Below are 12,912 nucleotides of genomic sequence, written 5' to 3' on the forward strand. Positions count from 1 at the left end.
TCCAATGATTATTAGTGTCCTCTAACTCCAAAACAGTATTTCCATTGCGTAATAACCGTCTTTTGTTCAAAATGGTGGACGACTGCAACTCTCTTCTACGGATGCACAAAATAGTGATGTTGGGAACACAGGCGAAAGTCTGAAGACGGATTCTTCCATGGGCTAATACCTAGTGTATATTATAAACGGCCGACCTTACGTAAGGCAAAGATGGTAGCTACAAAGGTTCACAATTCCAGCCTATGGAAGTGAGGTATAACCTAAAGTTAATGGACATTATAACACAAAATTTTATCACTAGGCAACCATCATAATTATCACCATGACGATCACATGGAGGATGAACAGGACACCGACCACTCTCATCATATTGGTTGGGTTCATCACGATGACGATGAATCTGAAAATCACTCAAACGAAGGAGAGCGGCATGGAGGGTGAGAATATGACACTATCTTGTGTTTATTAAGATTTTTCTCCCGCAGGCGTTCGTTAAAAAAGAACTAAAATAAAATTGATAAGCTTATTTTTAAGGAATGTTAAGTCGCTTTTATGTTTCTAATCTCGTGAAATTATTTTCTAATTTTATTATTATCCGCAGTCTAACACGGGTCAACTCAACAATGAATTTCTCTTAAATGTTTGATGAAACAAGAGAACAAAGGAAGAACACTATAAATACGTCTTTCTAATGTCAACACAGCTTTCTGGCGATTTAAAGACATGTTGTGCATCAGCTATACCATATTTGATTTGCATTTATTAAATATTTTATAGCCATCACGACGATGGAGAGGAATATCACGAAGAGGGTCACCATGGTGATGACGACGTTCACGATCATTATGACGATGAGATGGAGCACCACGAAGGAGATGAACATGGCGGCGGCCATCACGGTCATGACGACGTCCACGATCAATATGACGATGAAATGGAACACCACGAAGGAGATGAACATGGTGGCGGCGATCACGGTCATGACGACGTACACGACCATTATGACGATGAAATGGAGCACCACGAGGGAGATCAGCACCATGGAATGAATAGAGCGTGCAAGAAAAGTGATATAAACTGCTATGCTAAACCAATCGAAGTCAACATAAAATCAAAAAGTGACCACATTGGTGTAAATGACCTGAAAGAGATACAAAACATTATCAATGGACGTCCGTTTCACAAAGAGTATGACGAACGTAAGAACGATGGAGAACACTTCCATCGCACCCACGAAGATATTGAAATAGATGGAGCACCTGATAACAAAGAAAGCGCGGTGGAGGAGAGTGTAGATGATCGCAGTGATGTTGAACGAGATGGAGGTACTAGAGAAAGTTCTGATCGCATGGACAATCAGCACAATGAAGGAGGGTTGGAAGAAGGCGAGCCTGTTGAAGGAGAGCAGGGAAATAGAAAGACTAACTTTGTCACTGACGCAAAAGAAGCTGATACTGTTTTACCAGAGCAGTACAAAGAAGAAGAAAGAAATCGTTTTAAGGAAACATTAAGCAAAGAAACAAAAGCTCTTGCAGATTTATACAACCATCCAGAAAATGATGGAGATAACACAAAAGGGCCAGAAGAAAAATTTATGGAGAAAGCATCAAAATTGACTGGAACGAATTGGGGTTTAAATCGGAGAGGTTATCAAAGAACTATCATTGCAAAAAGTCCCACGAGCGGTATTCATTTAGGTAGAAATGCAAGATACATTTCCTCTCAGGTGAAATCATATCATTTTGACAGAACTAAAAAACAACATCACCAAAAGAAAAACTCACATCTTAAATCTCGAAAATATAGGAAAAAACAACATGGTCGGAAACTAATGCAGAAAACACAAGGCAATGCTACGAGTAAAAAACATATATTACCATTTGGTGAGAAAATAAACTTTCGTGAATTAACATGGTTAATGAACAAGTCTCCAGAAGCAATATCCAGGCAAACGGACGATAAATTCACAGACCAGAATAAAGTAAAGCCAGAGAGCGAAGTGGATGGTTACGCAAAAGATAGATTAAAGAATGAATGGAATGAAGAAGAGAATAGATTTTCTGATCGTATTAAAAACTGGAATAGAAAACACAAAAGCAAGGAAAATGCGCCGTCTATTAGTTGGCATGGTAACAATGACAATCCGTCAATACATGATACAAGAGAAGATGAAAATATAAATGACGACAGCGAAAAAGAAAAAAGTCGCTATTATGACATGGACAAAAGTGACCAAGCCTTTTCAAATAAACATCGCGAGAACCCTGGGAAACACAACGGTTTTGCGTCTTTTCCACATGAGCCAGTGCACTATCAAACTCACCATCACGGTTTTCATAAACCAAGTCGTCAATCACACAATAATGAAAAGTCAGATAGACAAGCACGTTATGAACCATCTGATAGACATGATAATGATGAGCTCTCAGATGAAGAAAACAGCGACCTGAAAAATTCGGAAAGTGAAATTATCCAAGAAGAGAATAAACAACGACAAGACGAGGAAGACCGTCGTTACCATGGTGACAACAATAATGACGCGGACAGCTATCATGATGACGATATTTATGAGAAGAACAATAGCAACATTGAACGACAAAACGATGATGGCTACGAAAATGACGTTGAACACCCAGGAAGACGTTACGACAATTATCAAAATATTGATTACGACGACGACGACGGCGATAAAGATGGCGGAAATCCCCATGGTTACAGAAATGAAAAAGAAGATGATGTGACATTAAAACATGTCAATAAGACTGGTAAATATCCAGCGGATAGTAATATGGATAACACAACTGTTCATGGTGCGAATATCTCCTCCGTATCTCATGGTTGTAACTTAACAATTATGGATAATAGCACCATAGACTTAACTCAACTCGTTAATGCATCGAATATAACATCTATGGAGGAGAGGACGGAGGAAGATCAACCAAGTAAAACTGGAAATTTTCATGAAAAGTTAAGAACAAACGAACAGCTTAACATTGGTGCAAAGAACAACACCATGGAAAAGAACGACACCAGAGAAAAGAACGACACGACTGAAAAAAACGACGTAGACAAAAAATATGACCAACGGGAAAAATATGACGTACGTGAAGAAGATCAAAGGATAGAAAAAGGGAAAGAGAATGACAACAACGAAACTAATAACAAAACCCAGCAGAATCAACAACAACATGGAATGAAAAATGCCTATCACGATGAAGAAGATTTTAAAAACTTGCATGTCGAAAAAATTCCATGGGGAATAAAACGAAGCCAAGCTAGTGGGACATATATAAACCAAGCAAGCAAGACAAGTATTAAAACTATTTCAGATGGGTTTGACGCAGTTGTTAATTCTAAATTTGGTCAATATTCTGCGAACACAAAAAACGGTCCAAAATTCAAGTTATTCCAGGGACTTAGAGCAAACAAAGGATACAAGCGAGCACTGAGTCAAGTGGGTGGATTAAATTATCAGAGCAGTGATGCCACGAAAAGCATGCAAGAGCTGCAATGGTTGCTTAGCAGTCCGGAACCTAACATGGGTAGGAATGAGGAAGCCGTCGATAACAACTTTGAAGTTTTTAATCCATCAAATCAGTTGGACACCCAGGGCGATGATAGATCAATCACGCCCTGGGTTAACAAGAATTTATATCCCAACCTCCATGATGATTCGTACCAGCCAAGCGATAGCGGAGACGAATACGACTATTCGGATAGGTCGGAGAGAACTGAACATAATAATATGGAAAATAATTATCGACCTTATCGCCCCTATAAAAGGGGAAGATATTTGCGTCGAAATCCTTGGTATATTACAGGTTATGAAAGAGAGGACATCGCACAGCGAAAAAAGGCTAAACATGACGAGAAGCACTTTCCATTGGTGGAAGAACATAACGGTCATGGTCTTCACCAGACTCCTAAAGAAAAAAAAACAGAGGACGGAGAATTTAAAAGCCACCACAAAGAAAAAGAAGTCGATAATTTCAAGGAGCACGAAGAAAGAGAGAAACATGAAAGAGAGGCTCAGCATTTAGAAGAACTTGAGGGTAACCATGATCATAAGGCGCACGAGGAGAAAGAAAGACATAAAGGAGGAGAGCATGAGCTTGAAAGGGGAGAACATGAACAACAGCAAGAACATAGAGAAGGTATGACAATACATAAACCAGAAGAAGAACACGACGAAGAAGAACATGAAGAGCACAAAGAAGAAGAGCATGAGGCACATGAAGATAAAACCCACCATAAGGAACACGACAAAGGAGAGCATGAAATGGAAGAACACGAACTTGATGAACACGATGAGCGACATGAAGAACATGATGATCTTCATAAAGAGAAGCATCATCATAAAGAACCAGACGAAGAAGAGCACGTGATAGAAGACCACGAGGAAAAAGAACATACTGGTGTTTATGAAGAAAAGCACCATCATGAAGGACCCAAAGAGCATAAAATGGAAGAACACGAAAAACAACAGGAAGAACATGATCACGGTCATGAAGAAAAGCATCATAATAAAGAACACGAAGATGGAGAGGAGATAGAACACAAGCCTGAGAAGGAAAAGCATGGTGAAGAGTTTCACAACACAAACCATGAGGAAGACGAACACTTTCACGAAAGTCATAGAGGACGTAAAGAAGAGCATGAAAAATACAGAAAAGAACACCACCATGACTACAAAAACACTGAGAGGAATGATGATCATGACAGAAATGACCATCAGGAGGAGGAGGACGACGAAGAGCACCATATGGGTGAAGACATACACGGGTGGTCAGGATATAGTAAAGATCATTTAAAACTATTCAATCCAAACTTCGCAGAATCGTTAATACCACGTGAATTAAAAGAGCTGGAAGAGAGACGTCTTCAGCACAAAGTGAATAAGGAAACAAAAGAATTGATGCATCTTTTCGATGATATCGCGGACCACAAAGTGAAAGAGCCCGAATCAAGATTCATTGGAGAGGCTTCCCATCTTATCGGCACGAAGTGGGGTCTTAACGGAGACTTAGGGTATAAAGTTTATTATCCACACATACCTCATGGTGATCACGAGTTTCATCACATTGTTGTAAATATCAACGACGAAGGTGTGCACGATTATAACTCCCACACGGAGGATGATTACTCCAGGTACCGGCAACATGACCAGTATGAAAATGGCTATAAAAGGAGCCCAGTACAAATGCTTCCGAAAAACCTAAATACTAAGCCGAACGTACGTATAAACAGTTTTCCACTGTCGATATTAAATACCAAGACAGGAAAGTATACAAACAAAAAAGTAAAATTGAAAAGAAGAAAGAAACATTCCAGTAAAAAGAATATTTTTAAAAAGAAATTTAAAAGTTTTGAAATTGGAGTAAAGAGAGATTTGTTGTTTCAAAATTGTGGAATGCAAGGTGAATATAAGGAAGGAGGTGAGATGGACATAGCAATTGATGATGTGAAGTTCAAACCGAACTGTGGACAGGTCGAAGCACAAAAAGACTTGCCCACAGAGAGAGGTATATGAATGTTCATTTTTGTTATTTCTTTTTTTTTATTGATTGATGATTTCCGCTGAGCTAAAACTGTTCGCCGCAGTGATTGAAAATGCATATAAAAATTCCAATGTGATGCAACAAAGCAAATATAGGTAGCTATTAAATGGAATTAGAGGCAGCTTGCTCTAAAACATGTTCTACTAACAAAGTTTCAAACTTTATTCAAAAAAAGGTTTTCTGCGATTTATCATGTGAATTTGCTCTAATACCTCATATCTACAACCTAAATTACTAACGTTTTTAATCAGAAGAACTGTTGGCTTAACTCAAATATTCATCTACACTTCTTCCAATTCTGGCACTGGAGAAATTTTCTTCATTCTAAAGTTTTTTAACCAATTGGTAATTTCATATTTTTTCCTCAGATTCTCCAACAAAAAGTGATGAAAGAATTGCAAACATGTTGTATACAGAGGTAGATGACGCAGATCATCACAGGTTTGGAGATCCTGAAGAGTCAACAGGAAAAGAATATAAGCCCATTAAAAACCAAAAAGAAAGTATGTTTAATAGTAATGACAATAGTCATTTCTCCGACGACGTCTACCCTCGTCACGACGATAATTATCAGTATGGCGATGAAAGACGGCGTGCGCATGACCGCATTAATGAAGTAATTGATCGATTCGATAATATGCAGGAAGGATCGAGAAAAGATCGAACATCGCACGATACAAGTAGTGAGCAACTGCAGTGGGATCAAGATGAACGTGATAATGATGATCATGGCAAAACACAAAGTTTACAAAACGATCACAGCGATGAAGACAAAAGTCACCAAGATGGAGAGCATGTTGATGACGACCACGAAGGAGAACATAAAAGTGATAAAGATGATCATGAGTTTAATGATGATGAGCATGCTGGGAAAAGTGATCACCATGGTAACAAGGAAGAACATGAAGAAGAACATAAAGAAGGTAACCATGGCGATAACAGTCACGAAGATATTGATGAACATAACATGGTGACCGGGCATTACCACCCGCATGATATTACGTCACATCACAATCACGGTGACATCGATGATCAATTTCATAATTACATGCGCCACTCCAGACAGGCCCAACATCTACCATCTATTGGATACACTTTGGATCATTTACATGGTCATGAGATTGGCTACACAAAAAATCAAAACACGGCAAATAGTTGGCATGGTAACCATGACTACGGACATGATTACTTAGAAGGAGGACATGATGGGAAAGGGTCGATGGGGGGCTTTTCTGCGGGAAGCCACGGACATGGAGGTTCTTCTGGTGATAAAGGGGTAGGTTACTATGGTCCTACCGAAAATGATGGTGTTCATTCCACTGTCAGTAATGAGGGTCATGTAATGCCATTATTTACATACGGCGGACATACAGATGGACATCACAATGTAGACGATTATGGGCATGACGAGAGCAGTGCTTTTCATCACGGCGTTCAAGATGGAATGCCAGTGGACGACCATCCAGCGCATTATTTATTCAGACATTTTACACCAGGTGGAGACTTTAGTGACCTCAGCTTTGAACATAGCTTGGATGATCATCTTGCGCATCACGCAATGCATGGTGGATTGCAAAATCACCATGACGACCATCACACCCATCATGGACACCATCATTTAAACGAAGAAGATTTCCATCAAGTAAATCCCTTAGATTATCATATTCCAGAATTTCCAGCAAGAAAGAACAACTATCAAACCAATCATTTCTTTGAGCACGAAACACAACGCATAGCACAACATGTTAATGAATTCCCATTAATCTCTGATAAGCAGACCGTTCATCCCAGTGTCTTTCAAGATCAAATGGATATGCTGCCTTCTGTCTCAGATTTCAAAACCTTGTCGATACATGGCATTCGCCATGTCAAGGGAGGAGGTCGATACGCAGCTGGTGGAACTTTGATCGGAGCAGGAACAGCTGGATATGGCGCCGTAGGCAGACCAGCGGTAGGCATCGGATTGGCAGCAGGAGGCGCTGCTGGTGCAGGTATCTTAATGGGCGGAAAATCGCCTCCACTAAAAGCATTACTGCAGAAAGCTGCTACTAAAAATTTAGCCCCAATTGGATCCGGTCTAAAATTAGCTGCGGCACCAATGGTTAATATGGGATTTCCTCAGTTTCATATACCAAAAGCCGAATCCTTACCAACGCCACCCGATTTTTACAAACCGCTGCCCTTACCTTTTGGACCAAATCCGTACCAAATACTAACTTCAGAAGGATTAGGATTTAAAGATACACCACCACCACCTCCACAACCACCACCAAGTTTTTCAATGGCATTTTTCAACAAGTTAACATCTGAAGGAAATCCTAAACCTCAAAAAGCAGAAAAACCGCCACCAGATTCTCCACCTGCTCTTCTTCCAGATCCAAAGCCTCCTCCTCCTCCTCCTCCACCACCACCGCCGCCACCTCCACCACCACCACCACCACCACCACCTCCACCACCACCGCCACCACCACCAAAGAGTGATGATAAACCAGAAGATAAACCTCCAAAGGGAAAGCCAAAACCAGTGGAGGTTTTAATTTCTGCGGCTAAAAAACCAGATAAAAAGCCAGACAAATCACCGGATAGAAAGCAGATGTTGTTGTGGAACCCATTGATGCCAATAACTCAAGATGTTCCTACATCACCGTTACCAAAGTTATTGCAAGCGTTAAATGAAATGACGAAAAGGTGATATCAATTAATGCATCGATTTGCAGATGGCGAAGTAATGAGAAAAAGTGTTGAATGCTTAAAATTAAGCCATTAAGAAGAAAGAATGAAAACAATTGTTGCAATCGAAGAATGAAATAACTAAGTGATTGAACAATTGTTAAAATTTTTTAGGTACAATGACGAAGAAATAAAAGCAATTGTTCTAAATGTTAAATGAAACGTTGAAAAGATAGTAACAATGGTTCAGAAAGTTAGGTGAACTATTAATGAAAACATTATTAACAGGCGCTGCTGTATCCAGGAGATACAAAGACTCGGAAATAAAAAGATTTCTTTATTGGTGGACGGAACCTTTTCTTGAGAACTACACCGTTGTTAAGGCTCGATCAAAACACTACTTACATTAAGGAGGCTTGAGCCTTCTTGGTCACACCTATACATCTATGTATGCATTTTTATTATCTTGTTGCTTCATAAAGAAATATTGTTTGCAACGTTTTTCAATCAGAGTGAATGTGATACTGATCAGTCTATTTCGGCATCATGTTAAAAAACTTTGTTTCTCCAGTAACCAAACTTTTTCAAGCAGAACGAGTTTGGGAGTTTTACTCACAACTGGGTGAATTTTCCAGCAATCGGAAATTACATTGATTTATCAAAGATTTAACCTCCTGAATAATAGAGATGGTATACATATGATACCAGTCGCTATTTCCGCACCACATGCTATTGGAGTTAAAAGAACCAAGAAAGGAAAAAGACACATCAATTTAACTTCAGACCGACATTTTATGCACTGATTTCAAAAGGACATTTGCATCCTAACTACAGATCAGGGAATGAAACATAATTTTTGAATAAATAGATTTTATCCTAATAGTCATACAAATAATTTCTTAACCAATCAAATTTTTTTAATAGCTCTACGGAGTTTTTTTTTATCCAATCACATTTTTTAGTTGCTATATAGAAATGTTCCTGTCCAATCACAATTTAAAAATAAAATTAATTGGTCAGGTTTAGTCTCTAACATGTTTAGTGTGCCCTAAAAAAATTGTGCAGTTTGTTGCTTAATTTTTTTTTCAAATATCCTAGATTATCGAAAAAATACTTCATGGATGCTAAACACAACAGACAGACTAATTCAGTATTTTTTAAATGTCAAAATATAACTCATCAGATTGAGATCAGAAAAGCTATATCATTTTCTAAAAAATAGTGTATTATTTTTTTATGTATTTATTTATTTTATAATTTTAACGTCAGAAAAATAATAATAATATTTTTTATATTTAGGGTATTTTTTAATGAAATAACTTTTGATTATTTCATATGTCAACAAATGGTATTTAGGGGTGGGAAAAGCTTTTCCTAAATTCTAAGGCACTCGTTATATTTCATCATAAGCGAATTATCTCGTCCCTAGGCCTTCTACACCTCAAAAAAAATGTGACTAGGTTGCATAGAAGATGCGATAACACTCTTGTTACCAATTTAAGTAGAGTTAGCACAACCTTATTCTCAGGATTTCTTTCTTCTTGTCGCAAGATTGTCAGAAAAAAAGATAAACACTCTGGACGAGGTTGGGGTTAGCAGACAGAACATTGACCTAAATGAGAATTATCCTCAGATTTAATTCTTTAAAAAAATGTCCCACTCGAAGGTTTAAAATAAGAAAAATACTTATAAGGTAATTTAGACTAAACCATTTTTTAAAAAACCCGTCAAGATAAAGAGAACAACAGAATTCGATCTTATTTCAACACTTAAAGGCCAGGTTCCACAAATAACCGGTCAAAATCCGGCAACATGCCCACCACCATAAGTCCTGAGCACTAAGTTGTTATAAAAGGTGGCGCGCGTTTTTAGAAAGAAGATGAATTGGACTACCTAAAAATACAAAACATAAACTATGCCTAGGTCTTGTTCTCAGCTACCAATCGCAGCTAAACCTTTGAGAAGCTGATTATGTGTTAACAGAAAGAAAGGGTTTCTTAAAAACCAGCCTGTCTTCTAAGGTTTATTGATGGACAATCATTACAGTACAACCTCAATCCATCCTGCATGAATTCTTTAAATGTGAATCCCTCTCAATCCAGGAAAATCGTTTTTTCTTTGCAGCAGAACGTTCACTTCTGATACTTTTCTCCTGCTCGGCATGTCTTTATCTATGGTCACGGCTACAGAAGAACGTCTCTCTTGTTCAGTTATTTTGAATAAACGAGTTCCAACGCTTACTTTTCGATTTTTTGTTCCATCATAACTGGATCGTTTTGGAGATTGCATTCGGTATATTGTCTGTACGGTAAAAATAGCTCCACGAAGTTTTCTGCGCGCGTTAAATTCTTTTAACTTCTCGACTGTTTTCCTCCGGTGCATTTTTGGAATTTCTGTATGAATGTCGATCCAGGGATGATTTAAAGCGGTTTCGGCGGTGATTCGGGTTATCGGGTTTTTGTCCAGTAATCCCAGAATAAGCTCCTTTGCATGATGGGATACGTTATCCCAATACGGCGAAGACATTCGTACATCTCTTGTTATGATGTCAGCATACAGAGTTTCAAGTTTTTCATTCCAAAATGGCGGATAACCACCTAACAAAGTGAACAGGATTACTCCGGCTGACCAAGCATCAACCGCATAGTTTACCGGTTTCTCTAAAATTGTTTCTGGTGCTAAATGTAGCGGGGCACCATTAGCTTCAACTTTCACAAATTTTTTGCCTTTCTCTAAACGCATAGCTAACCCGAAATCCGATAATTTCAATATTTCCCCGCAACGGTTTTGTTTAATTAGTAAATTATCAGTTCTTATATCCCGATGTATAACCCGTTTCTCTCGAAGGTATACTAGAGTTTCTAGTAGTTGTCTCATAAAGTGACAAGCATCGCGTTCTGTGTATGTTGTGAAGTTGACAACTTGATCAAACAAATTTCCGTCCTTCACATGCTCCATTACTAAGTAATGTTCCGTCGGAGTCCGAAAAATTCGGATTAATTCAACTATATTTCGATGCTTTAACCGTCTCCATATTGCACCTTCACGGGAGGAATGTATCCGGTTCCCGTCTGCGTTGGTTCGGAATGTGATAATTTTCACAGCAAACTCGTTTCCAGTTGATTTTTCAAAGCATCGATAGACGTCACCAAAGTGACCCTTATTGAGGAATATAGAAACATCATAGTGGTCATCGAACTGCATCTTCTCCTTTTCTTTCAAACCCATGAAATAAATTCGTGAACACTTTATACGAAAATTTATTTTGTTTGGCGGAATGAAACTTGATCAACCTCTCTTCACGTGATTTTCTCAGTAGGAAAGATATCCAACAAGTAAAACGCGATAAGAATTTTATTCGCGTGTTAAAACAAGTTTTTAAAATTAATTGTACAATACTGCTTGCTGTCTTGTGTTTTTTTTATTTCTTGTGAATCATAAGTAAACTTTTTTTCGCATCTGTTTCTAACGGTTTCGGCACATTGTGTTAATGTATACCGTTATGAATAAGTACTTCCGTACCGACTTACGAAAACAATAAAAGGTTAAATATTTCTTCCGTCTTCACTTTCTTTTTATCCGAGTTGTGCATACGCTATTTGTATTCAAGTTAAATCAAGTTATAACGAGTCACATAGTTCTATTTTAATCTTTGCATGTGAAAATATCTTTTCTCGTTCTTTTTGATGAAAATTTAAAAGTTTATTTACTTCCTGTCAAATTTTAATATTGTTTTTTGTTCATCTTGACAATCGTTTGAAATACATAATCCCGATTTTCAAAAAGAATTGGCGATTTCGTTTATTCTTTGTTGTATATACCGTCTTTGTTCGAATATTCTGTGTTTACCTATAAGTTATAAAAGCTTGCCTGTTTTAACGTCTCCGTGCCACCAATCACGAAAATTATATTCATCAATACTTACGACGAACTTTTGTATTTTTTCGTTTTGTGTTGATTTATTTGTTTTTCACAAATCTTTTCAGATTTAAAACGTATTAATAAAACAGTGAATCTAACATTTAAATTCAAATATCAATTTCGTACCCAGGCTTTTTTTCAAATCTTTATTCGATGAGGACAAGGTTGCTTAAAATAAGAAATAGCTGAATTTGACGACTGTGTGTGTAAGTTTATTGTGATTAAAGATATCCTGTTAACCAGATGAATTTGTGTGTTCTAGTGAAAGTTTGGGCAAACGAGTCTGTTATATTAATACCTGGATTATAATTCAAAATAGTAGCGTAATCGCTATTGTATCAGCTAGTGTTGGTATGATTTTGCAACAGCGCACTGTTATATTTTTTTCAGTTACATAAGATTAGTTTAACATTATAATGTTTTTAAATTTATTATTATTGAGCGATATTAACCTATTAAGGAATGATTCACAAATGGAGAAGTGCACGAACGTCACTACGACGTTAAAGGGGGGAGGAGAGGAAGCTAAATTATTGAAATTTAAATATTTTATACCGTGAAACATCGACTTGTAGATATAATAATAACAGAGATGATAATAAAAATAGCACTTCAAATTGACTTGTCGTCTTTTACAGGAGTGTATATCTGAATTTCTGTGATTTAAGGAGATACAAAAATATTACATTGTTTGATATAATCCAATGTTTAAAGCAAAACTGAGGAGCAAAATCGGATTGACGTTCAGGGTATAGTTTTCAAT

General features: G+C 37.6%; 2 protein-coding genes across 2 annotated transcripts; one reads left to right on the forward strand and one right to left on the reverse strand.

The window, feature by feature from the left end:
* The first annotated feature begins 288 nt into the window (after nucleotides 1–288).
* On the forward strand, nucleotides 289–9,638 carry LOC130629252 (uncharacterized). Its single transcript, XM_057442390.1, has 3 exons — nucleotides 289–437; nucleotides 778–5,522; nucleotides 5,927–9,638. Exons 1-3 carry the CDS (start codon nucleotides 334–336, stop codon nucleotides 8,248–8,250), a joined length of 7,173 nt encoding a protein of 2,390 aa, XP_057298373.1. The 5' UTR covers nucleotides 289–333; the 3' UTR covers nucleotides 8,251–9,638.
* Nucleotides 9,639–9,978: 340 nt separating this feature from the next.
* LOC130629253 (calcium/calmodulin-dependent protein kinase type II subunit delta-like) lies at nucleotides 9,979–12,134 on the reverse strand. Its single transcript, XM_057442391.1, has one exon. It carries the CDS (start codon nucleotides 11,454–11,456, stop codon nucleotides 10,305–10,307), a length of 1,152 nt encoding a protein of 383 aa, XP_057298374.1. The 5' UTR covers nucleotides 11,457–12,134; the 3' UTR covers nucleotides 9,979–10,304.
* Nucleotides 12,135–12,912: the final 778 nt, after the last annotated feature.

The sequence above is a fragment of the Hydractinia symbiolongicarpus genome, chromosome 15 (assembly GCF_029227915.1).
Source record: "Hydractinia symbiolongicarpus strain clone_291-10 chromosome 15, HSymV2.1, whole genome shotgun sequence".
In the NCBI taxonomy this organism is placed as follows: Eukaryota; Metazoa; Cnidaria; class Hydrozoa; order Anthoathecata; family Hydractiniidae; genus Hydractinia; species Hydractinia symbiolongicarpus.